This window comes from Salvelinus namaycush, chromosome 32 (assembly GCF_016432855.1).
Source record: "Salvelinus namaycush isolate Seneca chromosome 32, SaNama_1.0, whole genome shotgun sequence".
NCBI classification, from domain to species: Eukaryota; Metazoa; Chordata; class Actinopteri; order Salmoniformes; family Salmonidae; genus Salvelinus; species Salvelinus namaycush.
In genome coordinates, this window is record NC_052338.1 from 35,434,930 (window position 1) to 35,462,769 (window position 27,840).

The following is a 27,840-nucleotide window of genomic DNA, read 5'->3' on the forward strand; positions in this document are numbered from 1 at the left end:
GGTATACCAAACCTTTTTTAATATACTCAGAGGACCGTTATTACCATGTTTTAACTAGGGATGCTCCGATATGTTTTTGGTCGATACCGATATCCAATATTTTCCTTGCCTCACCCAAAAAAACGATACCGATAACCGCATTTTACATTTTAGCTGCCTTTTAAGCATTATAGTACAGTTAAATAGTTCCAGAATGTATCACATCCGGCCGTGATTGAGAGTCCCATAGGGCGACGCACAATTGGCCCAGTGTCGTCCGGGTTTGGCCGGGGTAGGCCGTCATTGTAAATAAGAATTTGTTCTTAACTATTATTTAAATAAAGGTTACACACACCACACCACACTGACCAAACAGTTATTTTGTTGGCATTTACGTATGTCCCCATTACCAGTAAAACATAATCAAAACCTATTTCTTTCACTTACTTGCTGTGCTGTTTCGTTGTTCATTTGTTCAGTCATTTCATTCTCAACCAGGATTTATATGGAACGCCGTTTGGGTCTTTGCGTGTCAAAAAAGATACACGTTAAAAAGCACTATTTAAAGTGTCAAATAAGCTTGATGACCAATCAGGATCTGAATATGACTGCACGTCACATAATAATTTAACACGTTCATAAATGTTTTTCTTCGTTTTTATACATTGATTACACTATCACTCGTATTTCATATGTCACAACAATACATCGATACGTATGCTATGATGCTGGTAAAGTTGTCTCGTGCACCTACAGTGCTGGTCATTAAAAAAAGCTAGCTAAGGAGACTATTGTCTGGCTAAAGCCAGGGAGACTATTGTCTGGCTAAAGGCAGGGAGACTATTGTCTGGCTAAAGCCTGGGAGAGACTATTGTCTGGCTTAAGCCAGGGAGACTATTGTCTGGCTAAAGCCAGGGAGAGACTATCGTCTGGCTTAAGCCAGGGAGAGACTATCGTCTGGCTTAAGCCAGGGAGACTATTGTCTGGCTAATGCCTGGGAGACTATTGTCTGGCTAAAGCCTGGGAGACTATTGTCTGGCTAAAGCCTGGGAGACTATTGTCTGGCTTAAGCCAGGGAGAGACTATTGTCTGGCTTAAGCCAGGGAGACTATTGTCTGGCTAAAGCCTGGGAGACTATTGTCTGGCTAAAGCCTGGGAGACTATTGTCTGGCTTAAGCCAGGGAGAGACTATTGTCTGGCTTAAGCCTGGGAGACTATTGTCTGGCTTAAGCCAGGGAGAGACTATTGTCTGGCTTAAGCCAGGGAGAGACTATTGTCTGGCTTAAGCCAGGGAGAGACTATTGTCTGGCTTAAGCCAGGGAGAGACTATTGTCTGGCTTAAGCCAGGGAGAGACTATTGTCTGGCTTAAGCCAGGGAGAGACTATTGTCTGGCTAAAGCCCGGGAGACTATTGTCTGGCTAAAGCCAGGGAGACTATTGTCTGGCTAAAGCCTGGGAGACTATTGTCTGGCTAAAGCCTGGGAGACTATTGTCTGGCTTAAACCAGGGAGAGACTATTGTCTGGCTTAAGCCTGGGAGACTATTGTCTGGCTAAAGCCTGGGAGACTATTGTCTGGCTAAAGCCTGGGAGACTATTGTCTGGCTTAAGCCAGGGAGAGACTATTGTCTGGCTTAAGCCAGGGAGAGACTATTGTCTGGCTTAAGCCAGGGAGAGACTATTGTCTGGCTTAAGCCAGGGAGAGACTATTGTCTGGCTTAAGCCAGGGAGAGACTATTGTCTGGCTTAAGCCTGGGAGACTATTGTCTGGCTAAAGCCCGGGAGACTATTGTCTGGCTAAAGCCAGGGAGACTATTGTCTGGCTAAAGCCTGGGAGACTATTGTCTGGCTAAAGCCTGGGAGACTATTGTCTGGCTTAAACCAGGGAGAGACTATTGTCTGGCTTAAGCCTGGGAGACTATTGTCTGGCTAAAGCCTGGGAGACTATTGTCTGGCTAAAGCCTGGGAGACTATTGTCTGGCTAAAGCCAGGGAGACTATTGTCTGGCTTAAGCCAGGGAGAGACTATTGTCTGGCTTAAGCCAGGGAGAGACTATTGTCTGGCTTAAGCCTGGGAGACTATTGTCTGGCTAAAGCCTGGGAGACTATTGTCTGGCTAAAGCCAGGGAGACTATTGTCTGGCTAAAGCCTGGGAGACTATTGTCTGGCTAAAGCCTGGGAGACTATTGTCTGGCTTAAACCAGGGAGAGACTATTGTCTGGCTTAAGCCTGGGAGACTATTGTCTGGCTAAAGCCTGGGAGACTATTGTCTGGCTAAAGCCAGGGAGACTATTGTCTGGCTAAAGCCTGGGAGACTATTGTCTGGCTAAAGCCTGGGAGACTATTGTCTGGCTTAAGCCAGGGAGAGACTATTGTCTGGCTAAAGCCTGGGAGACTATTGTCTGGCTATAGCCTGGGAGAGACTATTGTCTGGCTTAAGCCAGGGAGAGACTATTGTCTGGCTAAAGCCAAGTCAGACACTCATTACTGTTGTTTTGCTGACGTCAGGCTGACTGTATTACATTGTCTGGTTTCAGGTTGAGACAGTATAAGGACCTGTAAGACTGAAACAACAACAATCCAGTGGCCTAGTTACAGTTATGACATAAATCGTCTTGAAAAGCCGATTAGTAAGAATGTCTCACCCCATGTTCAAAAAATTGCCATTTTTCCCTTTATTCAGATTACAACCTCTCGCTTTCGGTTATTTGAAAATAAAATAATCTCCAAAATATCGCTCTTTTTCAAGGTTGATTGCAATTTCAGTTTAATCCACCAGAAAATAATAACCACCAGATTACATTACATATTTATTACAATAAATATTATGCTTAAACACAAATATACAAATGTATTATATAATAAAAAGAAAAAGGTATCATCATAAATAGTTGTTATTTCACACATGTAACTAACAAACAAAAAATGAAATATCTCCTCTACTCAAAAAATGGAACCAATTTATTGCAGCATTGCAAAATTCTTGCAACCAATGGAATGTTATTTATATACAACCAGCCCAGCTCTGCAGATTTTTCTGCGAGGAGACAGAATCATTAGATCATTTGTTTTGGTACTGTCCATATGTAACTTGTTTTGGTACTGTCTATATGTAACTTGTTTTGGTACTGTCTATATGTAGCTTGTTTTGGTACTGTCTATATGTAACTTGTTTTGGTACTGTCCATATGTAACTTGTTTTGGTACTGTCTATATGTAACTTGTTTTGGTACTGTCTATATGTAACTTGTTTTGGTACTGTCTATATGTAACTTGTCCAGGAATGGCTGAAGAATTGCAATATTTACCTGGAGCTAACTCTGTAAATAGCCCTGCTGGGTGATTTAAAAAGTCATAGTCAATTGAAATAATAGTATAATGCTCTTAGCAAAAATATTTATCTTTAATTTACAATATGTAGAATCTATGAGAATAGAAAGGTTCAGAACTTGTGAAACATCACAGTGAATAAATATACGTCAAATAGAAATCAAAACTGGATGGTGTTCAGAGATAGATGGGAGGGGTTGAGGGGAGCTGAAGGATGGGACTGGATGGTGTTCAGAGATAGATGGGAGGGGTTGAGGGGAGCTGAAGGATGGGACTGGATGGTGTTCAGAGATAGATGGGAGGGGTTGAGGGGAGCTGAAGGATGGGACTGGATGGTGTTCAGAGATAGATGGGAGGAGTGGAGCTGAAAGATGGGACAAAATATAACTATTTTAAACTATACAGTGTCTGTAAAATGTATATAGAATATATAAACTGGAAGTAGAAGCCTAAGAGTTGCTGTCCATTAGTTTACTTTAATTAGGTAAGGGATGGTAGGGTTAAGGGAAAATAATCAAACAATGATCAACAACCAATTTGAAGGAGATTTGAAGAATTAAAAAAATAATAAATGGACAAATATTGTACAATACAGGTGTGCCCCTTGACTTTTTCTACATTTTGTTACGTTACAGCCTTATTCTGAAATTGATTTAAAAAAAAATAATAATAATTATAATCAATCTAAACACAAAACCACATAATGACAAAGCCAAAACAGGTTTTTAGAATAAAAAAAACCCTGAAATATCACATTTACATAAGTATTCAGACCCTTTACTCAGTACTTTGCTGAAGCACCTTTTGTCACGCCCTGGCCTTAGTTATCTTTGTTTTCTTTATTATTTTAGTTAGGTCATGGTGTGACATGGGGGATGTTTGTGTGTTTTTGTCTCGTCTAGGGTGTTTGTATTGTCTAGGGGGTGTTTGTAGAGTTGTGTTCAGTGTAGGTGTTTATGTAAGTCTATGGTTGCCTAGATTGGTTCTCAATTAGAGACAGCTGTCTATCGTTGTCTCTGATTGGGAGCCATATTTAGGCAGCCATAGTCATTAGGTAGGTTGTGGGTAATTGTCTATGTGTAAACCTGCCACTTATTTGTCTTGTATAGCTTCACGGTTGTTTTGTTTAGTTTGTTAGTGTTCTTCGTCTTTCTTAAATTAATACAAATATGTATTTATATCACGCTGCGCCTTGGTCCTCTCTTTCACCCGAAGACGATCGTGACACCTTTAGCAGTGATTACAGCCTCGAGTTCTTGGGTATTACGTAACAAGCTTGACACACCTATATTTGGGGAGTTTCTCACATTCTTTTCTGGAGATCCTCTCAAGTTCTGTCAGGTTGGATGGGGAGCGTTGCGGCACAGATATTTTCAGGTCTCTCCAGAGATGTTTGATCGGGTTCAAGTCCGGGCTCTGGCTGGGCCACTAAAAGACATTCAGAGGCTTGTCCCGAAGCCACTCTTGCATTGTCTTGGCTGTGTGCTTATGGTCGTTGTACTGCTGGAAGGGGAACCTTCGCCCCAGTCTGAGGTCCTGAGCACTCTGGAGCAGGTTTTCATCAAGGATCTCTCTGTACTTTGCTCCATTCATCTTTCCCCCAATCCTGACTAGTCTCTCAGTCCCTGCCGCTGAAAAACATCCCCACAGCATGATGCTGCCACCACCATGCTTCACTGTAGGGATGGTGCCAGGTTTCCTCCAGATGTGACACTTGGCATTCAGACCAAAGAGTTCACTCTTGGTTTCATCGGACCAGAGAATCTTGTTTCTCATGGTCTGAGAGTCCTTTAGACAAACTCCTAGCGGGTTGTCATGTGCCTTTTACTGAGTGGCTTCCGTCTGGCTACGCTACCATAAAGGCCTGATTGGTGGAGTGCTGCAGAGATGGTTGTCCTTCTGGAAGGTTCTCCCATCTCCACAGAGGAACTCTGGAACTCTGTCAGAGTTACCATCGGGTTCTTGATCACCTCCCTGACCAAGGCCCTTCTCCCGATTTCTCAGTTTGGCCGGGTGGCCAGCTCTAGGAAGGGTCTTGGTGGTTCCAAACTTCTTCCATTCAAGAATGATGGAAGCCCCTGTGTTATTGGGGACCTTGAATGCTGCAGAAATGTTTTGTTACCCTTCCTCAGATCTGTGCCTAGACACAATCTTGTCTCGGAGCTCTACGGACAATTCCTCATGGCTTGGTTTTTACTTTGACATGCACTGTCAACTGTGGGACCTTATATAGACAAGTGTGTGCCTTTCCAAATCATGTCCAATCAATTGAATTTACCACAGGTGGACTCCAATCAAGTTGTAGAAACATCTCAAGGATGATCAATGGAAACCAGATGCATGTGAGCTCAATTTCGAGTCTCATAGCAAAGGGTCTGAATACTTAAGTAAAAAAAGCTGTTTTTTTTATTTTTAATACATTTGCCAAAATTTCTTAACCTGTTTTTACTTTGTCATTATGGGATATTGTGTGTAGATTGATGAGGAAAATCAGGCTGTAACGTAACAAAATGTGGAAAAAGGCAAGGGGTTTGAATACTTTCGATGCACTTTACACAGGAAAATAAATGTCTAAGAACATGAATCGCGTCAAACGGTAAATGGCTTTTGCCACTCATTTCCCATAAACACTGTTCTGGATTGTTGTTAGTGGCCCCTCCCACCAAATCTGTCAGATTGTTTTCCCCTCGGGTCTGTAATGAGACCGTCTCTCAATAGAAGCTTTGTGTCTGGTTCCCTCTCCAGTAATCTGACCCAGTGATAACATGTTGGGCAATGTCGAGAAGAAAGAGTCATTTAATGTTACCACCACCTAATGAAACTGTGATTCATTGTTACTGCCAGACTGCCAACTGGATTTCCAGCATTCTCAGCTCCAGGAAGGATGTTACCATGCGACTACTAGACCAGAAACACACGTTGGACTTGGCAGAGAATGAACAATGAGTCTCTTAAACTTCATGTACTGGGCTTGGAGGTGAGACGTACGAATCGCAGTTGGATGTCCTTGCCTCTAGAAGACCAGTGTTCTTGTCACAAGTTTGTTTACGCACAGTTATCTCTGTCATATTTTGTGATTTAGATGTGGCTTTCCATGTCCGTTTGTGTCGTAAGTAAAGGAATATGAGGAAAATCAGCAAGCCTCCAGCAGGGATGAACAACATCAGCAGTGTAGATCTGTCTCTGGGACAGTCGGCATGGTTTCTATTGCTTGACTCTGTTGACACAAAAGAACAAATGATAAACAGTGGCAAAATTATTAAACACACTCAGTATATATCTACCCTGAAGAAAGTAGCAATATAATATGTCATTATTAAAACACACCCGGTATATACACTACCGTTCAAAAGTTCGGGGTCACTTAGAAATGTCCTTGTTTTTTGAAAGAACCGCAATTTTTTTTGTGATATCGATTTTTTGTTGTTTTTTGTGTCCATTAAAATAACATTAAATTGATCAGGAATACAGTGAAGACATTGTTAATGTTGTAAATGACTATTGTAGCTGGAAAAAAATGTAACAAAAAAAAAATTGAATATCTACATAGGCGTAGAGGCTCATTATCAGCAACCACCACTCCTGTGTTCCAATGGCACGTTGTGTTAGCTAATCCAAGTTTATCATTTTAGAAGGCTACTTTATCATCAGAAAACACTTTTGCAATTATGTTAGCACAGCTGAGAACTGTTGTTCTGATTAAAGAAGCAATAAAACTGTCCTTCTTTAGACTAGTTGAGTATCTGGAACATCAGCATTTGTGGTTTCGATTCCAGGCTCAAAATGGCCAGAAACAAAGAACTTTCTTCTGAACTTGTTCTAGGAAATGAAGGCTATTCCATGCGAGAAATTGCCAAGAAACTGAAGATCTCGTACAACGCTGTGTAATACTCCCTTCACAGAACAGTGCAAACTGACTTTAACCAGAATAGAAAGAGGAGTGGGAGGCCCCGGTGCACAACTGAGCAAGAGGACAAGTACATTAGAGTGTCTAGTTTGAGAAACAGACGCCTCACAAGTCCTCAACTGGCAGCTTCATTAAATAGTACCTGCAAAACACCAGTCTCAACGTCAACAGTGAAGAGGCGACTACAGGATGCTGGCCTTCTAGGCAGAGTTCCTCTGTCCATTGTCTGTGTTCTTTTGCCCATCTTAATCTTTTATTTTTATTGGCAAGTCTGAGATATAGCTTTATCTTTGTAACTCTGCCTAGAAGGCCAGCGTCCCAGAGGAAACTTTTCAGACCCCATTACTTTTCCCACATTTAGTTATGTTAGACTTATTCTAAAATGAATGAACTAGTTTTTTTTTCTCATCTACACACAATACCCCATAATGACGAAGCAAAAACAGTTTATTTTTGCACATTTATAAAATAAAAAAAAACAGGAAATATCAGATTTACATAAGTATTCAGACCCTTTACTCAGTACTTTGTTGAAGCACCTTTGGCAGCGATTACAGCCTTGAGTCTTCTTAGGTATGATCCTACATGTTTGGCACACATATATTTGGGGAGTTTCTCCCATTCTTATCTGCAGAACCTCTCAAGCTTTGTCAAGCTCTGTAAGTTTAAGAGCATTCCACACCTTTGGGCTCCCAAGTGACGCAGCGGTCTAAGGCACTGTATCTCAGTGATTGAGGCATCACTACAGACCCCCTGGTTCGATTCAAGGCTGTATCACAACAGGCCGTGATTGGGAGTCCTATAGTGCGGCACACAATTGGCCCTGCGTCTTTTGTAAATAAGAATTTGTTCTTAACTGACTTGCCTAGTTAAATAAAAGTTCAAATAAAATAAATAAATAATTTTCAAAATTCTTCAAGCTCTGTCAAATTGGTTGTTGATCATTGCTAGACAACTATTTTCAGGTCTTGCCATAGATTTTCAAGTAGATTTAAGTCAAAACTGTAACTCGGAACATTCACTGTGTTCTTAGTAATCAACTCCAGTGCAGATTTGGCCTTATTATTTTGTGTTATTGTGAAATGTGAATTCATCACCCAGTATCTGGTGGAAAGCTGAACTGAATCAGGTTTTCATCTAGGACTTTTCCTGTGCTTAGATCCATTCGGTTTATTTTTTTATCCTGAATCACACCCCCCCCCCCCCCCCCCACCCCGCCAGTCCTTAATGATTACAGCCACCACTCTGCTTGAAAATATGGAGAGTGGTACACAGTAATGTGTTGTATTTGCTCCAAACATAACACTTTTTTTTATTCAGGACAAAAAAGTTATTTGCCGTGCAACATTTTAACTTTAGTGCCTTGTTGCAAACAGGTTGCATGTTTTGAAATATTTGTATTCTGTACAGGCTTCCTTCTTTTCACTCTGTCAAGGTTAGTATTGTAGAGTAACTACAATGTTGTTGATCCATCCTCAGTTTTCTCCTATCACAACCATTAAACTCTGTGACTGTTTTAAAGTCACCATTGGCCTCATGGGGAAATCTGAGTGGTTTCCTTCCTCTCCAGCAACTGAGTTAGGAAGGACGCCTGTATCTTTGTAGTGGCTGGGTGTATTGATACACCATCCAAAGTGTAATTAATAACTTCACTAGGCTCAAAGGGATATTCAATGTTTGCTTTTTTATTTTTACCCATCTACCAATAGGTGCCATTCTTTGCGAGGCACTGAAAAACCTCCCTGGTCTTTGTGGTTGAATCTGTGTTTGAAATGTACTGCTCGACTGAGGGACCTTACAGATAATTGTATATGTCGAGTACAGAGATGAGGTAGTCATTCAAAAATGTTGTTAAACACTATTGCACACAGAGTGATACCATGCAACTTAATTTTTTTTGCTAAACACATTTTTACTCCTGAAACTATTTAGGCTTTCCATAACAAAGGGTTAAATACTTATTGACTCAAGACATTTGAGCTTTTAATTTTAAATTAAGTAGTAAAAAATTCTACATACATAATTCCACTTTGACATTACGGGGTGTGGACCAGAAAAAAAAATGCAATCCATTTTAAATTCAGGCTGTGACACAATAACATGTGGAACAAGTCAAGGGGTGTGAATGCTTTCTGAAAGCACTATACATTTGGGAAGTATTCAGACCCCTTGACTTTTTCCACATTTTGTTACGTTACAGCCTTATTCTAAAATGGATTAAATAGTCCCCCCCCCCTCATCAATCTACACACAATACACAATAATGACAAAGCAAAAAGTATTTTTGACAATTTTGTAAACTTATTCGAAATAAAAAATACTGAGTACTTGAAACCGCTATTGCAGTGATTACAGGTCCTTAGCGCTTTGGTTTCATCTTTCTCCTCAATCCAGACTAGTCTCCCAGTCCCTGGGAATCACATTTTTATTTGGCCCCCGACAGCTGTACCCCAGTTTGGGAATACCTGCTCTGGAGTGATGAATCATGTTTCACCATCTGGCAGTCCGACGGACAAATCTAGATTTGGCAGATGCCAGGAGAACACTACCAGCCCCCATAGTGGCAATTGTAAAGAACGGAAATCTGTCTTTCTGTTTTCATTATTCCGGCTCCGAGACAGACTGACACACAACATCAGGAGATTTAGGCTCCTCTTTCTAATAATAGTTCTGTGGTTGAGAGAAAATACACTGGCCTGTATGTTCCAACGGAAGGGCGTTTGTGGTTTCTGTGCTGTAAACACTACTCAGCTCAAATTAAAGGATTAGCTAATTCCATGTTTGTCAAATATGGAGTAAATGTTTGTCAAGACGGGAATATGGTCTCAGCTTGACTCAATGTCACAGGTTGGGGTCTGAACCCAAGTCTCCCACAGGGAGAACCAGGCATCTTAACCATTAGCCCAATAGGAAATGCACTCTTGGCCAAAGGGTGACAGTAGCTATGTTTCAATTAACTTGTCTAGTATTTTTTTACTTTTTTTATCTACATTAATTATGGCTGCAAGCCCTATATCGGGATGAATATGAAAATAGATGTGACAATTGCCTGCTAGGGTGTTTCCATTTAACCATCTTCTGTGGATAAAAACACAAACAAGTAACAAACTGTAGTGACCCTATGTTTAAAAACGAGGATATCGATAAAACGAGGATATTTGCCACTTCAGCATGCTTTTGTCACACAGTCGATGCCACTCGAGGGTATGGACCAGAAGGTTGAGGGTTCAGACCACCTGCGGGATCGTCTGAGACCAGCCTCCCTTGTGTGTATGGAACATTTCTGGGATCTTTTATTTCAACGGTGACTTTAAAACAGTTACAGAGTTGAATGGCTGTTATGCTGTTCTCCGTATGCGTCACTGTACCAATTTCAAGGTAAGTAATATAGGTAAGTATTAGAACAAGAACAGAACAGCTTTGATAGGAACAAAAAACGAGGATGGATCAACAACATTGTGGTTACGCCACAATACTAACCTAATTGACACAATGAAAAGAAGGACGCCTGTACATTAAAATATTATAAAACATGCATCCTGTTTGCAATAATGCACTGAAGTAAAACTGCAGAAAAATTTGCAAAGAAATTACATTTATGTCCTGAATATAAAGCATTATGTTTGGGGCAAACACAACACATCACTGAGTACCACTTCATATTTTCAAGCATGGTGGTGGCTGCATCATGTTATGGGTATGCTTGTCATCACCAAGGACTTGTGAGTTAATGATAAAAAAAAACAGAATAGAGCTAAGCAAAGGCTAAATCCCAGAGGGAAACCTGGTTCTATCAGGAATCAAGATAAGACCCAAGTGCAGACTGTGAAGTAACAATGTTTATTGTAATAACAGGACAGGGGCAGAGGTTGGTAATCCAGAAGTGGAGCAAAGGTACAGGATGGCAGGCATGCTCAGGCAGAGTGGTCAGGCAGGTGGGGTCAGGACAGTCAAGGGTCAAAAACCAGGAGGATGAGAAGAAAAAAAAAGACTCGTAAAAAACAGGAGCAGAGACTCGAACAAACAAGACGAACTAGCACAGACAGAAAACAGGTATAAATACCCAGAAGATAAGTGGGGAAGATGGGCGACACCTGGAAGGGGTGGAGACAAGCACAAGGTGAAACAGATCAGGGCGTGACAGTACCCCCCCCCCCCCCCCACAGGGACGGCACCTGGCGTTCCACCTGGACGGATAACTGATTGACTGGCAGATTATTGCTCCCACACCGCCGTGGCCCAGGCGAGTGCCCTCCCGGACATCAGCGTAATGATACACTATCCTCGAGCGGTCCGAGGGGAACGAAGAAGGCTGCAGCTCGAAAACGAGGATGCACTGGGAGAGAAAGGCCCGGCAGGTTCTGGGATCGCCATCGTAGCGCTCCCGGGGAGGTATGCGGGGTTCCCGGGAAGCCGGGATGACGACGCTGCTACCAGCCGGGTTACAAAGGGGGCTGGGAGGTTACCGTCGTGGTAGGCTTCCTAGTAGACAACCCACGGAATTGCTCTCGCAATGCGTCCAAGGTTAGGTCGTAACATTCGGACACGGCCTGGAACCCTTCCATCAGACCGCGAAGCAACTCCTCGTGCCTACCGACGAGGGCTCCTTGGGAGGAGATGTGGTTGCGGAGCTGGTCCAAGTTTGCTGGGTCAGTCATTGGCCAATTCGTACTATCAGGAATCAAGGTAAGACTCAAGTGCAGACTGTGTGAAGTAACAATTTTTATTGTAACAACAGGGGCAGGCAAACGACAGGTCAAGACAGGCAGGGGTCGATAATCCAGAGTAGAGGTCAAGGTAGAGGACGGCAGGCAGCCTCAGGTGTGTAATACAGTGGTGGAGCAAAGGTACAGGACGGCAGGCAGGCTCGGGGTCAGGGACAGGCAGAGAGGTCAGGCAGGCAAGTACAATGTCAGGACAGTCAAGGGTCAAAAACCAGGAGGACGAGGAAAAAAAGAGACTGGAAAAACAGGAGAAGAGACAAAACGCTGGTTGACTTGAAGAAACATGACGAACAGACAGAAAACAGGTATAAATACCCAGAAGATAAGTGGGGAAGACGCCTGGAAGGCGACACCTGGAAGGAGTGGAGACAAGCACAAGGACAGGTGAAACAGGTCAGGGCGTGACAGGTTCAGTCTGCTTTCCAACAGACACTGGGAGACAAATTCCCCTTTCAGCAGGACAATAACTTAAAACACAAATACTGTATAAAGTAAAGTTGCTTACTTAGATGACATTGAATGTTCCTGAGAGGCCTAGTTACAGGTTTGACTTAAATCGTCTTGAAAATCTATGACAAGACTTCAAAATGGCTTTCTAGCAATGATCAACAACCAACTTGACAAGAGCTTGAAGAATTATTAAAAGAATAATGTGCTAATATTGTGCAATCCAGATGTGCAAAGCTCCTTAGAGACTAACCCAGAAAGACTCACAGCTGTAATCACTACCAAAGGTGATTCTAACATGTATTGACTCAGGGGGTTAAATACGTATCTAATCAAGACATTAGTGGGTTTTTTAAGTTGTTTTTTTTTACAAAAGTTTGAATTTAGTAAAGGGGTGTGAATACTTTCTGAAGGCTCTGTACATACCTCATGAGCTTAGTTCAACAGTCTTAACCCAACATATACAGTGCCGTGAAAAAGCAATTGCCCCCCAATTGAGATGTCTTGAAAGGACTTGAAACGAGCAGTTCACGCTTGAAAACCCAAAAATGTCGCTGAGTTAAAGCAGTTCCGCATGGAAGAGTGGTGGGCCACTGTCGTGAGAGACTGATCAACAACTACAGAATATACTTTTTCAAGGCACTGTAAGCTTGCTTTACTCCAATGTTAGTAAAAATATATATATAATTGTAAACAAATACTGTATTCAAAACATGGTTACAACTATATTTTTTTATCTCGTGAATTGTATCTATAGCTACCCTTAGCCATTTTGCCCCCCAAAAAAGGTGGGGTCTTCTTTGTTATTGTTTGAACAGATTTCCCCTTTAAGAAACAATATTATGTTTCCTAGGAAACATGTCTCCACAGGCACAGCTGTGTGTAAACTGAATGAAAATACAAGATGTAAAGTGTTGATGCCATGTCTCATGAGCTCAAAAAAAAAAATCCAATACATTTTCCATAGCCACAAGAAGCTTATTTCTCTCAAGTTTTCTGCACAAATTTGTTTACATCCCTGTTAGTGAGCATTTCTCCTTTGCCAAGATAATCCATCCACCTGACAGGTGTGACATATCAAGACAGAATGATCATTATAACATGTTTGGCTAAACTTTGATCATTGAGGTAGTAAATGAATGAAAGGAAATGAAAGAGACTGGGTTATGTTAGAAGTTAATGGTTCTCAGAAGAAAGAAGAAGGCATTGTGTTTGATGGAGGAGAGGAGATGTGCTGATACAGTAGATGAAAGAGGGGTTGAGGTCAGGAAGTGAGGACAGATTATCTTACAGTAAGAGAGTAATAAATGTTTGGTATCCTGTTACCCTCTTTGTTAGCTTCCTGTAGAGCCATAAAATGTAAGGATTGGAGAGAAAGGGGAGTGTCTTAATAAGTAGAATGAATATATAAACTGTGAAGTCTGAAATATTTTGCTGTCTGTTTTCAGCTGTACAGAACCTTTGGGGAAATGATTAAACTTGGTTAAAGCTTCTCTAATGTCCGTGAGTTATTTACTCTGAAAAAAAAGAACCTAACACAGTTGCACCTTGTGCTGTGGACACTAAAATCCCACTCTTGAATGTGCAGTTTTATCCCAATGCCACAGATGTCTCAAATTTTGAGGTGGAAGGCTATTTCGCATGTCCACCAGAGCTGTTCCCAGTCTCAATATAGTTTTTTTGTCCTGTTGCTATTCATCCGCTTTCAATATCAACTGTTTTCTTCTGTTTTGAAACGCAAAAAAAAAAGTAACTTAAAAGAGTATTACTATTATCATTAATCAATGAAACGAGGTATTCAATCAAACCATTCAGCGGACATCAGCTCACCATAGCTCAGTGACCTCTCCATGACCTGCTCCAGGAGCTGGTTCCTCAGGGAGAAGGTGTAGTTGACTGCCCCACCAGCCTGCATCACCAACTGGGTGCGGAGGGAGAGGAGCAGGCCCGGGGCCCTGGACGACTGGGTCACTGAGATGTTATGCGTGAGGTTATGGCCATTCGGGTCCAACCAGCGGACCTCTGGTTCTGGGTAACCTTCAGTCTCATAGAGGAAGGTCATGTAAGAGTGCTGGGCCTGGACTGTGAGGTGAGGCTCTGTGTAGAATGCTAGAGAGAGAGAGAGAGTGGAGTGGGATAGAGAACAGACAGGCATTACATGAAGGGGGGAACAGGGGGACAAAGCAACCATTCATCTGTCAGTCCCCAAATCCAGGTGAGGTGAGGCTCTGTGTAGAGAGAGTGAGAGAGAGAGAGAGACTGAGAGAGAGAGAGACTGGGAGAGAGAGAGAGAGACAGAGAGAGAGAGAGACTGAGAGAGACAGAGAGAGACTGAGAGAGAGAGAGAGAGAGAGAGAGAGAGAGGAGTGGGATAGAGAGAGAGAGAGTGGAGTGGGATAGAGAACAGACAGGCATTACATGAAGGGGGAAACAGGGGGACAAAGCAACCATTCATCTGTCAGTCCCCAAATCCAGGTGAGGTGAGGCTCTGTGTAGAGAGAGTGAGAGAGAGAGAGAGAGAGAGAGACTGAGAGAGAGAGAGAGAGAGAGAGAGAGACTGGGAGAGAAAGAGAGAGACAGAGAGAGAGAGAGACTGAGAGAGACAGAGAGAGAGAGAGAGACTGAGAGAGAGAGAGAGAGAGAGGAGTGGGATAGAGAGAGAGAGTGGAGTGGGATAGAGAACAGACAGGCATTACATGAAGGGGGAAACAGGGGGACAAAGCAACCATTCATCTGTCCGTCCCCAAATCCATGGGCCAGACTAACCCTATTGACCCATTGTCACAACTACCGCCGAAGTTGGTGCCTCTCCTTGTTCGGGCAGCGTTCAGCGGTCGTCGTCACCGGCTTTCTAGCTGCCTCCGATCTACGTTTTCTTTTTCCATTTGTTTTGTCTTGATTGTACACAACTGGTTCCCATGACCTTATACTAATTTTCCTATTTAACCCTCTGGTTCCTAATATGGTTTTGTGCGTGTTTGTTCCTTGTTGAGTGTTATTAGACTGCTGTGTTATGGTGTGTTTTTCCCTGCGTGGAATTTTATGGTTGTTTCTTTTCGAGTAAAGTATGTTATTTTACTCAGTTCTGTGTCCTGCGCCTGACTCCGTCCTCACCGCTGCACACTGACACTCTAATTCTCAAGAAATGTGTTGCCTTCTTCTTCCAAATATCCCACAGTAATCACTGATACCACATCATCTCTACAGTCAAATACAAATATATAGAAGAATATATAGAAGGTAATATCCACAAAGGCTACTTATTTCAAAGGTAATATCCACAAAGGCTTTTCATTGTTTAGGCCATTCCTCTTTGGGACTTTCCAGGGAAGGGAGAGAAAAGTATAGAGAGAGGGAGAGAGAGAGGAGAGAGAGGAGAGAGAGAGAGAGAGAGCAAGAGAGAGGAGAGAGAGAGAGGAGGGAGGAGAGAGAGACAAGAGCGATAGAGAGGAGAGGAGAGGAGAGGAGAGGAGAGGAGAGGAGAGGAGAGGAGAGGAGAGGAGAGGAGAGGAGAGGAGAGGAGAGGAGAGGAGAGGAGAGAGAGAGAGAGAGAGAGTGACAGCGAGAGAGAGAGAGGGAGGGTTAAGGGTCTGGACCGTGAAAAAGTTAAGAGTGCCCTTGAGGTTCCTGAAAGTCTTCATTCAGAATGTTTAACAATGTAAACAGCATTTGTGTAGATGAATGTCTCTTTCCTCTGTACCTGGTTTCAAAAAGAGCTAGGTAGCAAAACAACGAAAGGTTCACAATCCATGGCTCCAAAGCTGTCTAACTAGCTGAGCTACTCTGTAGCTAGAAAGTAGCTAGAAAGTAACCGAAAAACAAGTTGAGAAAAAAGTTGGTAAAATAAACATGTCTTATTATGTTCTGAGTCAATTTGTTTCTCTTGGCTTGAATGTAAAAGTTATATTTGGTGATCCACAAAACAAATCTGTGACGGAACATTCAGTCAGTGAATCAGGTCTCCATGGTATCCAGATACTCTTTCTGCTCTAGATGCCTTTAAACTACCGTAAAAACCCTTAAATGACGCCCTAACCTAAGGAAATTTAACACTAAGCAGTATGTTCATTTAACATTGAAAAGTGTGGACCTGCATAGACACTGGACCAGTGTTAAATTTAACACTCTCAGTGTTAGAATTTGCTGTGTGTGTGTGTGTGTGTGTTATGGTTATGTTATGATGCTTTTATTGCATTTTATTGCATATGGTTGTTTTATTGCAACAGAATAAGGGGTTGTTAGAACGCTCATCTGTGTTCTACTGAGGATGGGCCTCTGGGAGATTTAACACTGACAGGAGATTTATGCTGTTTGGGTGATAAAGCCTAATGAGCATTCCAGAGCATGAGTTAATGTTTCTGTTCTATACCGTACCAGGGAGACATGAACCCAGGACCAAACTCTTTGTCTCTACACAATGAGAACTGTATTTACAGCAGATACCGTCTACTGTGAATTATAGGTATCTTTCATACAAATCTTAACCTTGTGACCCATTCTGTACATATTACGTCCGTCGTTGGAATGAGACCAAGGTGCAGCGCGGTAAGCGTACATCTTTCTTTATTTAGATGAACACCAAAAAAAACACCAAAAGATAAACGAACGTAACGTTCTGCAGGCTACACAGTAACTGTACAAAAACAAGATCCCACAAACTAAGGTGGGGAAACAGGCTGCCTAAGTATGATTCCCAATCAGAGACAACGATAGACAGCTGCCTCTGATTGGGAACCATACTCGGCCAACAAAGAAATAGACAAACTAGAATGCCCACCCAAATCACACCCTGACCTAACCAAATAGAGAAATAAAAAGGCTCTCTAAGGTCAGGGCGTGACAGTACATCTGTTGTTCGTCATGTAGGTTGAAAGGGGTGTATCTTTGCTATAAAATACCTTTGTACTTTTTGTCTCAGGCCTCTCAATGAATTATCTGGGGGTTCACTTTATATGTGTGTGTTGTATTGACCTGCTCCCTTATTAATAAGTGAATACAGATTTAGTTTAAGTATAACTCTGACTTGTGTGATACGTTTGTCTCTCCTCATTGGATAGTAAAAAAATGATCATGGTCACTGTGTGAGAGATGGAAGACAAAAGCCAAAGGGAGTGGAATAGAGAGAACAGACAGGCATTACATAAAGGGGGAAACAGGGGGACAAAGAAACCATTCATCTGTTAGTCCCCAAATCCAGGTGAGGTGAGGCTCTGTGTAGAGAGAGAGAGAGAGAGAGAGAGAGAGGAGAGAGAGAGTGGAGTGGGATAGAGAGACTGAGAGAGTGGATTGGAATAGAGAACAGACAGGCATTACATAAAGGGGGAAACAGGGGGACAAAGAAACCATTCATCTGTTAGTCCCCAAATCCAGGTGAGGTGAGGCTCTGTGTAGAGAGAGAGCGAGAGAGAGAGAGAGAGAGAGAGAGAGAGAGAGAGAGAGAGAGAGAGAGAGAGAGAGAGAGAGAGAGAGAGAGAGAGAGAGAGAGTGGAGTGGGATAGAGAAACTGAGAGAGTGGATTGGAATAGAGAACAGACAGGCATTACATGAAGGGGAAAACAGGGGGAACAGGGGGACAAAGAAACCATTCATCTGTCAGTCCCCAAATCCGTGGGCCAGACGAACCTAATTGACCAATCTAATTCTCAGGAAATGTGTTGACGTCTTCTTCCAAATATGCCACAGTCAAAGAGGGGAGAGAGAGAGAGTTAAAGAAGAAAAAAACGTTTAAAACAAGAGTGTAAAAAGAGAACAGTGATGAGAAGAGAAGGGGGCTGGTTGAAGGGAGGATATGTAGCTCGATAATGAAGCTCAGTGGGCCCTGGTATAAAGTAGTAGGGTGTAAAAAGAGAACAGTGATGAGAAGAGAAGGGGGCTGGTTGAAGGGAGGATGAGTAGCTCGATAATGAAGCTCAGTGGGCCCTGGTATTAAGGGAATATGGTTCCATTTGGGAAGAAGCCAGTGAGTTGGGGGAAGAGTCCAGACCAAAATGATGTGAATGTTTTTCCAGAACTTGTTATTCTGAGTCAGGACGAGGCTGACCGGATATTATCTTTTCAAACACCGTCATATTTCCTACCATGTAATTTAAAGAACGTCTTTTTCACTGAGATGACAGACATGTTTATTTCCCACCAATATTCACGCTTCTTTACGGGATCTAGTCCCTGTGTAGTAATACCACTAAAACTGGAAATGAGTTGAAGCCTCCCTGATGAAGCATACTTCGAGAGTAAAATAGAGGGACTCCAATTCAGGTCAGCCTGTCTGCTTTAAAAGCCAAAAATAAATCTAGGTCAGGGTAGAGCTGTGGCAGCTGGTTATTGTCAGGCAAAAGACTGCCGGTCACTGACAGTTAATTAACAAACACATTGAGCATCTCCATGCCTCCACACATACAAGCAGCTGATGCCTTTGGAACATCTACATTTAAAAATGTCCATAACCCATAATGCATTTGTGTTTAAGGTCTAGAAAACATTATGATATGAAGAAAATGTATTTCAGAAGAACAGAATATGAGTTGGTCTACTGTATGTTATCTGGCTGGGCTCCACGGCACATAGGCTGTAGGCATGTTCATATTGCCATCAAGATATGCTTAGAAGTCCCGTTATATTCTTTTATTTTATATGATATTATAGTAAGAAGAATATAATTGAACAGTGTGCTCGGGCACGGATGTTGGGCGATTAGGCTTGGCTTGCAGTCGGTGTTCCAATTCATCCCAAAGGTGTTTGATGGGGTTGAGGTCAGGGTTCTGTGCAGGCCAGTCAAGTTCTTCCACACCGATCTCAACAAACCGCTTCTCTATGAACCTCGCTTTGTGCACCGGGGCGTTGTCTTGCTGAAACAGGAAAGGTTGTTCCTCAAACTGTTGCCACGAAGTTGGAATCACAGAATTGTCTAGAATGTTATTGTATGCTGTAGAGTTAATATTTCCCTTCACTTGAACTGAGGGGCCTGAACCAAGAAAATCAGCCCCAGACCATTAATTCCTCCTCCATCAAACTTCACAGTTGGCAGTTTGGTAGCGTTCTCCTGGCATGCGCCTAACCCAGATTAGTCCATCAGACTGCCAGATGGAAAAGAGTGATTCATCACTCCAGAGAACGTGTTTCCACTGCTCCAGAGTCCAATGGCGGCGAGCTTTACACCTCTCCTTGGCATTGCGCATGGTGATCCATTTCATGAAGCTCCCGACGAATAGTGATTGTGCTTCATTATTCATGTCATTACTTCCAGAGACAGTTTGGAACTCGGTAGTGAGTGATGCAACCGAGGACTGATGATTATTACACGCTTCAGCACTCGGCGGTCCCGTTCTCTGAGCTCGTCTGGCCTACCACTTCGCGGCTGAGCCGTTGTTGCTCCTAGACGTTTCCACTTCACAATAACAGCACTTACAGTTGACCGGGGGCAGCTCTAGCAGGGCAGACATTTGACGAACTGACTTGTTGGAAAATTGGGATCCTATGACGGTGCCACGTTGAAAGTCACTGAGTTCATCAGGGCCATTCTACTGCCAATGTTTATTTATGGAGATTGCATCAATGTGTGGTTGATTTTATACACCTGTCAGCAACGGATGTGGCTGAAATAGCAGACACCATTAATTTGAAGGGTAGTCCACATACACTATATACAAAAAAGTATCTCTGTCTCTCTTTCTCACTCTCTTTCTCTCTCTCTTTCTCTCTCTCTACATATACAGGTCAGTCAAACGTTTTAGAACACCTACTCATTCAAGGGTTTTTCTTTATTTGTACTATTTTGTACGTTGTAGAATAATAGTGAAGACATCAAAACTACGAAATAACACGTATGGAATCATGTAATAACCAAAGAAGTGTTAAACAAATCAAAATATATTTTATATTTGAGATACTTCAAAGTAGCCACCCTTTGCCTTGATGACAGCTTTGGCATTCTCTCAACCAGCTTCATGAGGTACTCACCTGGAATGAATTTCATTTAACTGGTGTGCCTTGTTAAATGTAAATTAGTGGAATGTCTTTCCTTCTTAATGCATTTGAGCCAATCAGTTGTGCTGTGACCAGGTAAGGTTGGTATACAGAAGATAGCCCTATTTGATAAAAGACCAAGTCCATATTATGGCAAGAACAGCTCAAATAAGCAAAGAGAAACGACATTCCAACATTGTTTTATTAAAACTTGAAGGTCAGTCAATCCATAAAATGTCAAGTTTCTTCAAGTGCAGTCGTAAAAACCATCAAGCGCTATGATGAAACTGGTTCTCATGAGGACCGCCAAAGGAAAGGAAGACCCAGAGTTACCTCTGCTGCAGAGGATTTCATTCATTAGAGTTAAATGCAGACCTCAGATTGCAGCCTAAATAAATTCTTCACAGAGTTCAAGTAACAGACACATCTTAACATCAACTGTTCAGAGGAGACTGCGTGAATCAGGCCTTCATGGTCGAATTGCTGCAAAGAAACCACTACTAAAGGACACCAATAAGATGAAGAGACTTGATATGTAGCATATCAACCTTCCCAAGTTCTCTCACGTCACCCCGCTCCTCCGCTCTCTCCACTGGCTTCCAGTTGAAGCTCGCATCCGCTACAAGACCATGGTGCTTGCCTACGGAGCTGTGAGGGGAACGGCACCTCTGTACCTTCAGGCTCTGATCAGGCCCTACACCCAAACAAGGGCACTGCGTTCATCCACCTCTGGCCTGCTCGCCTCCCTACCTCTGAGGAAGTACAGTTCCCGCTCTGCCCAGTCAAAACTGTTCGCTGCTCTGGCACCCCAATGGTGGAACAAACTCCCTCACGACGCCAGGTCAGCGGAGTCAATCACCACCTTCCGGAGACACCTGAAACCCCACCTCTTTAAGGAATACCTAGGATAGGATAAAGTAACCCTTCTAACCCCCCCCCCCCCCCCTTAAAAGAGTTAGATGCACTATTGTAAAGTGGTTGTTCCACTGGATATCATAAGGTGAATGCACCAATTTGTAAGTCGCTCTGGATAAGAGCGTCTGCTAAATGACTTAAATGTAAATGTAAATGTAAATATCATAATATGTAGCATATCTGAAGAATATCTAGGATAGAATAGTACATTTACAGCAATAGTTAAATAGGATGGCCTTGACTAGAATACACTATATAAACTCTGCAAAAAAAGAAACGTCCTCTCACTGTCAACTGTGTTTATTTTCAGCAAACTTAACATGTGTAAATATTTGTATGAACATAACAAGATTCAACAACTGAGACATAAACTGAACAAGTTCCACAGACATGTGACTAACAGAAATTGAATAATGTGTCCCTGAACAAAGGGGGGTCAAAATCAAAAGTAACAGTCAGTATTTGGTGTGGCCACCAGCTGCATTAAGTACTGCAGTGCATCTCCTCCTCATGGACTGAACCAGATTTGCCAGTTCTTGCTTTGAGATGTCACCCCACTCTTCCACCAAGGCACCTGCAAGTTCCCGGACATTTCTGGGGGGAATGGCCCTAGCCCTCACCCTCCGATCCAACAGGTACCAGACATGCTCCATGGGATTGAGATCCGGGCTCTTCGCTGGCCATAACAGAACACTGACATTCCTGTCTTGCAGGAAGTCATGCACAGAACGAGCAGTATGACTGGTGGCATTGTCATGCTGGAGGGTCATGTCAGGATGAGCCTGCAGGAAGGGTACCACATGAGGGAGGAGGTTGTCTTCCCTGTAACGCACAACGTTGAGATTGCCTGCAATGACAACAAGCTCAGTCCGATGATGCTGTGACACACCGCCCCAGACCATGACGGACCCTCCACCTCCAAATCGATCCCGCTCCAGAGTACAGGCCTCGGTGTAACGCTCATTCCTTTGACAATAAACGCGAATCCAACCATCACCCCTTGTGAGACACAATCGCGACTCATCAGTGAAGAGCACTTCTTGCCAGTCCTGTCTGGTCCAGCGACGGTGGGTTTGTGCCCATAGGCAACGTTGTTGCTGGTGATGTCTGGTGAGGACATGCCTTTACAACAGGCCTACAAGCCCGCAGTCCAGCCTCTCTCAGCCTATTGAGGACAGTCTGAGCACTGATGGAGGGATTGTGTGTTCCTGGTGTAACTCGGGCAGTTGTTGTTGCAATCCTGTACCTGTCCCGCAGGTGTGATGTTCGGATGTACCGATCCTGTGCAGGTGTTGTTACATGTGGTCTGCCACTGCGAGGACGATCAGCTGTACGTCCTGTCTCCCTGTAGCGCTGTCTTCGGCGTCTCACAGTACGGACATAGCAATTTATTGCCCTGGCCACATCTGCAGTCCTCATGCCTCCTTGCAGCATGCCTAAGGCATGTTCACGCAGATGAGCAGGGACCCTGGGCATCTTTCTTTTGGTGTTTCTCAGAGTCAGTAGAAAGGCCTCTTTAGTGTCCTAAGTTTTCATAACTATGACCTTAATTGCCGACCGTCTGTAAGCTTTTAGTGCCTTAACGACTGTTCCACAGGTGCATGTTTATTTATTGTTAATGGTTCATTGAACAAACATGGGAAACATTGTTTAAATCCTTTACAATGAAGATCTGTGAAGTTATTTGGATTTTTACGAATTATCCTTGAAAGACGTGGTCCTGAAAAAGGGACGTTTCTTTTTTCTGAGTTTACACATGAAAGGAGTAAAACATTATGTAAACATTATTAAAGTGACCAGTGTTCCTTGTCTGTAGGCAGCAGTCTCTAAGGTGCAGGGTTGAGTAACCAGGTGGTAGCCGTCTAGTAACAGTGACTAAAGTTCAGGGCAGGGTATTGGTCAGAGGCCTGCTAGTGGTGACTATGTATCAGTCTGATGGCCTTGAGATAGAAGTTGCTTTACTCCTGAACGAGAGACTGAAAAACAACTTCTATGATCTCTCATCTCTGATCTCTGATCTCTGATCTCTGCTCTCTCATCTCTCATCTCTGATCTCTCATCTCTGATCTCTCATCTATGATCTCTGATCTATGATCTCTCATCTATGATCTCTGATCTATGATCTCTCATCTATGATCTCTGATCTCTGATCTATGAGATAGAAGTTGTTTTTTAGTCTCTCGGTCACAGTTTTGATGCATCTGTACTGATATAAGTTCAGGAGTAAATATGTGCTTAACAAGTCACATAATAAGTTGCATGGACTCACTCTATGTGCAATAATAGTGTTTAACAAAAATTTTTAATGACCACCTTATTTCTGTACCCCTCGCATACAATTATCTGTAAGGTCCCTGTCACGCCCTGACCTTAGAGTTCCTTATTATTCTCTATGTTTGGTTAGGTCAGGGTGTGACTCCCGTGGGAAAGTCTATGTTTTCTATTTCTTTGTTTTTGGCCGAGTGTGTTTCCCAATCAGAGGCAGCTGTCATTCGTTGTCTCTGATTGGGGATCATATATAAGTTGTCATTTTCCTTTTGGGTTTTGTGGGATCTTGTTTTCTGTTTAGTGTCTGTGCCTGACAGAACTGAGCGCTTTCGTTTTTTTGTCTTTGTTATTTTGTTTGGTGTCGTCAATAAAAATACGATGTACGCCTACCATGCTGCGCCTTGGTCTCCTTCTACAAACGAGAGCCGTTACAGTCCCTCAGTCAAGCAGTGAATTTCAAACACAGATTCAACCACAAAGACCAGCGAGGTTTTCCCTAAGGTCCCTCAGTCAAGCAGTGAATTTCAAACACAGATTCAACCACAAAGACCAGTGAGGTTTTCCCTAAGGTCCCTCAGTCAAGTAGTGAATTTCAAACACAGATTCAACCACAAAGACCAGCGAGGTTTTCCCTAAGGTCCCTCAGTCAAGCAGTGAATTTCAAACACAGATTCAACCACAAAGACAAGCGAGGTTTTCCCTAAGGTCCCTCAGTCGAACAGTGAATTTCAAACAAAAGATTCAACCATAAAGACCAGCGAGGTTTTCCCTAAGGTCCCTCAGTCAAGCAGTGAATTTCAAACACAGATTCAACCATAAAGACCAGGGAGGATATCCAATGCCTTGCAAAAAAGGGCACCTATTTAAAGATGAGATTGAATATCCCTTTGAGCATGGTGAAGTTATTAATTACACTTTGGATGGTGTATCAAGACACCCAGTCACTACAAAGATACAGGCGTCCTTGATAACTCAGTTGGCGGAGAGGAAGGAAACCGCTCAGGATTTTCACCATGAGACCAATGGTGACTTTAAAACAGTTACAGAGTTCAATGACTTTGACAGGGGAAAACTGAGGATGTATCAAAAACATTGTAATTACTCCACAATACTAAATGACAGAGTGAAAAGAAGGAAGCCCGTAGAGAATAAAAATATGACAAAAGAATGCATCCTGTTTTCAATAATGCACTTAAGTAATACTGCAAAAAATGTGGCAACATTGAAAACACGAGACAAAGGGCTGTGACACATGGGTTTGAAAGTGGGATGTATACGGAGGGTACGGGGCAACAGAAGACCAACAGCAGAGGGGTCTAATGATCTTGGAGATGGGGAAAGGGCCGATAGAGACTCGTGACAAAGTCCAGGGAGATGTGCGACCAGGGACGGTGAGGAACAGGCAGGGGTTGAAGGAGACCAGCCAGAGCTTGCCGGGTAGTCTTGTTCTGCTCACAGATCATGCATGCGGCGACGAACGCAGAGACGTGAGTAGCCAAGGTAGGCCACCAAAAGTGCTGTCACACAAAGGCCAGGGTCTGACGGGAGCCTGGGTGGCAGGCACTTGGACATGTAGACTTTAGGGGTCATCGGGATTCTTCGAAGGCGAGGGGTGAATCGAGTGCGAACCTGGGCGACAGAGTACAGATTCCCTTTCCCTTCTACGTTCTCGAAGTCGCCAATCTATCCGGATGGTCAAGGCTATGAGGGAGTCAAGGTCCATGTGCAGCTCCTGAGCTGCGAGCTCATCTTTAATCACCTCCGATACTCTGTGAAGGAACATGTCAAACAATGCTTCTGGGTTCCAGGCACTCTCAGCCACCAACGTGCGAAAATCCACTGTGTAGTCTGTCACACTACGGGAGTCTTGACGTAGCTGGAGCAAGTCACGAGCAGCCTCTCTCCCGGACAACGGAGAATCAAACACCTTCCGAACCTCCGCTACGAACTCCTCCAGACTGAGGCAGACGGTGGACTGTTGCTCCCACACCACCGTGGCCCAGGCGAGTGCCCTCCCAGTCATCAGCGTTATGATGTACTCTATCCTCGAGCGCTCAGTGGGGAACGAAGAAGGCTGCAGCTCGAAAATGAGGGAGCACTGGGAGAGAAAAGCCAGGCAGGTTCCAGAATCTCCAGCGTAGCGCTCCGGAGGAGATAAGTGGGGTTCTCAGGACAATGGGGTAGGCTGGGAGATTACTGGTGTGACCCGCTGCCCAGTAGGGAATCTGCGCAATTTCTCCAGCAATGCGTTGAACGCCTGGTCACGGCATTCTGCCAGGGTATGGAGTCCCTTCATAAGACATTGCAGTAACTCCTTGTGTCTTCCAATGGTGGCTCCTTGCAGGGAGATAGCATTGTGGAGCTGGTCTGAGTCTGCTGGGTCAGTCATGGCCAGTTCGTACTATCAGAACTCAGGTTAAGACCCAGATGCAGACATCTAGAGTCACAGATGTTTATTGACCCAAACAGGGGGCAGGCAAAAGACAGGTCAAAGGCAGGCAGAGGTCCGTAAACCAGGGCAGAGTCAATAAGGTACAGAACAGCAGGCAGGCTTGGGGTCAGGACAGGCAGAGGTTCAGAAACAGGTCAGAGTCAGGCAGGTACAGAATGACAGGCAGGCTCGGGGTCAGGGCAGGCAGAATGGTCAGAACTGGGGAAACTATGAAACAGAACTTGAGAAAGCAGGGAGAAGGGGAAAACACGCTGGTAAGACCTGACAAGACGAACTGGCAACACACAAACAGAGAACACAGATATAAATACCCAGAGGATAATGGGGAAGATGGGCGACACCTAAATGAGGAAAGATAATTGAACAAAAGACATCAGGAGAAGTAGGAGGAATAGAGTAGAGAGAAGAAAAGAGAACCTACCTGCGTATTTGAGCTGGACCTCAGCCTTTCCTGTCCCCTTCATGTTATTAACCGAACAGAGATATCTTCCCTGATCCCCTGGACCTACACTCTCCAACCTGAGGGATGCGTTTCCCCCAGGGAGCTGGGAATGGAACAGTCCAGTGCGGTTGTGGTACTCCCCGCTCTGGTGCGCCAGTTGGTCTGTTCCGTAGTAGAAACTGTGGACCACCCGCAAATCTTCTACCCTCTGCCATGTCACCACGAGATCCTCTTTCAGGGGGGCACCAGGGTCAAGGCTAGGGGGGAACACACAGCCCAAAACAGCCGGCTGGTCATAGACGGCTACCACTCTGGGCTGGGGCGCCTGTACTTCGAAGGCATCTGGGGGAACAAGGGAGAGACTTGAGTTTGTGTGTCTGGGTGTGTGTGTGTCATGGTAGGGACAAAAGGGTTAGTAAAATATTAACTTATAACAAAGGGGAGAGATGTGGTAGTGTGTGATGGTTTGTAAAGCAGAGGAGATGGATTTCCCATCAGTACACATGGCTTCCATAGCCGTAGGCTCCACTCTCCACAATGCACATAAATCATGTCCATAAGTGCACACAACTTCAATTTCACTCAGTTAACAACCTGCCTACCAGCTCTAATCCATGGTCAGTGTAGAGGTCTAATGTAGGAGGAAGATACAGTACATTAGATTGCCCTAAAATTCCTTATGCAAAGCGGCAAGGGTTAAAGGGGCAATCTGAGATTTCTACATCCAATTCCTGTACTTTTAAATTAATGATATATCATCATTGATTCTTGAAGAATATATTAAAAGCCTCATGAGCTTAGTTCAACTGTCTTAGCGTACGATATCACAGTCCAAAATATAAACTTGTCTTACTTTTAATAGTTAATAAACACTGTATAGTTTAAAAACATTGCATTGCTTTGTCTATGAATGTAAGAGTGGTTTTGGACAGTTCAGCATTTACTGGAGCTGGTCCAACTGGAGCTATCCCCTAAAATACATCTACTCACATATTTTCACATGACCCATACCTTGTACTGTAAAAACATTTGTACACCCTCCCATATCCTAATATTTACTCAAAAATAACGATTACAATCTATGCTTCCCAGGGCTACAGGCCAGAAGTTTTAGGGTTCGCCAACCACCACGGACAAGCTCACTCTCCCTGCCTGTTTCATTACACATAGATCAGAGATGAGAGATGAGAGATGAGAGATCATAGATCAGAGATCATAGATGAGAGATCATAGATCAGAGATCCTAGATGAGAGATCATAGATGAGAGATCATAGATGAGAGATCATAGATCAGAGATCATAGAGCAGAGAGCAGAGATCAGAGATCAGAGAGCAGAGATCAGAGAGCAGAGATGAGAGATGAGAGATCATAGATCATAGATGAGAGATCAGAGATGAGAGATCAGAGATGAGAGAT

At 43.4% G+C, this 27,840-nt stretch overlaps 1 protein-coding gene across 1 annotated transcript in view; it reads right to left on the minus strand.

Annotated features, from left to right (window-relative positions):
• Window positions 1-5,755: 5,755 nt before the first annotated feature.
• LOC120026871 (CD276 antigen-like) overlaps window positions 5,756-27,840 on the minus strand; it is a 30,367-nt gene continuing 8,282 nt past the window's right edge. Inside the window, exons 2-4 of the mRNA XM_038971590.1 lie at window positions 26,403-26,765; window positions 14,215-14,493; window positions 5,756-6,523 (exon numbers count right to left, since the gene is read on the minus strand). Coding sequence (XP_038827518.1) covers window positions 6,258-6,523; window positions 14,215-14,493; window positions 26,403-26,765 — 908 coding nt within the window. The 3' untranslated portion in view covers window positions 5,756-6,257. The remainder of the gene's footprint in view (window positions 6,524-14,214; window positions 14,494-26,402; window positions 26,766-27,840) is intronic.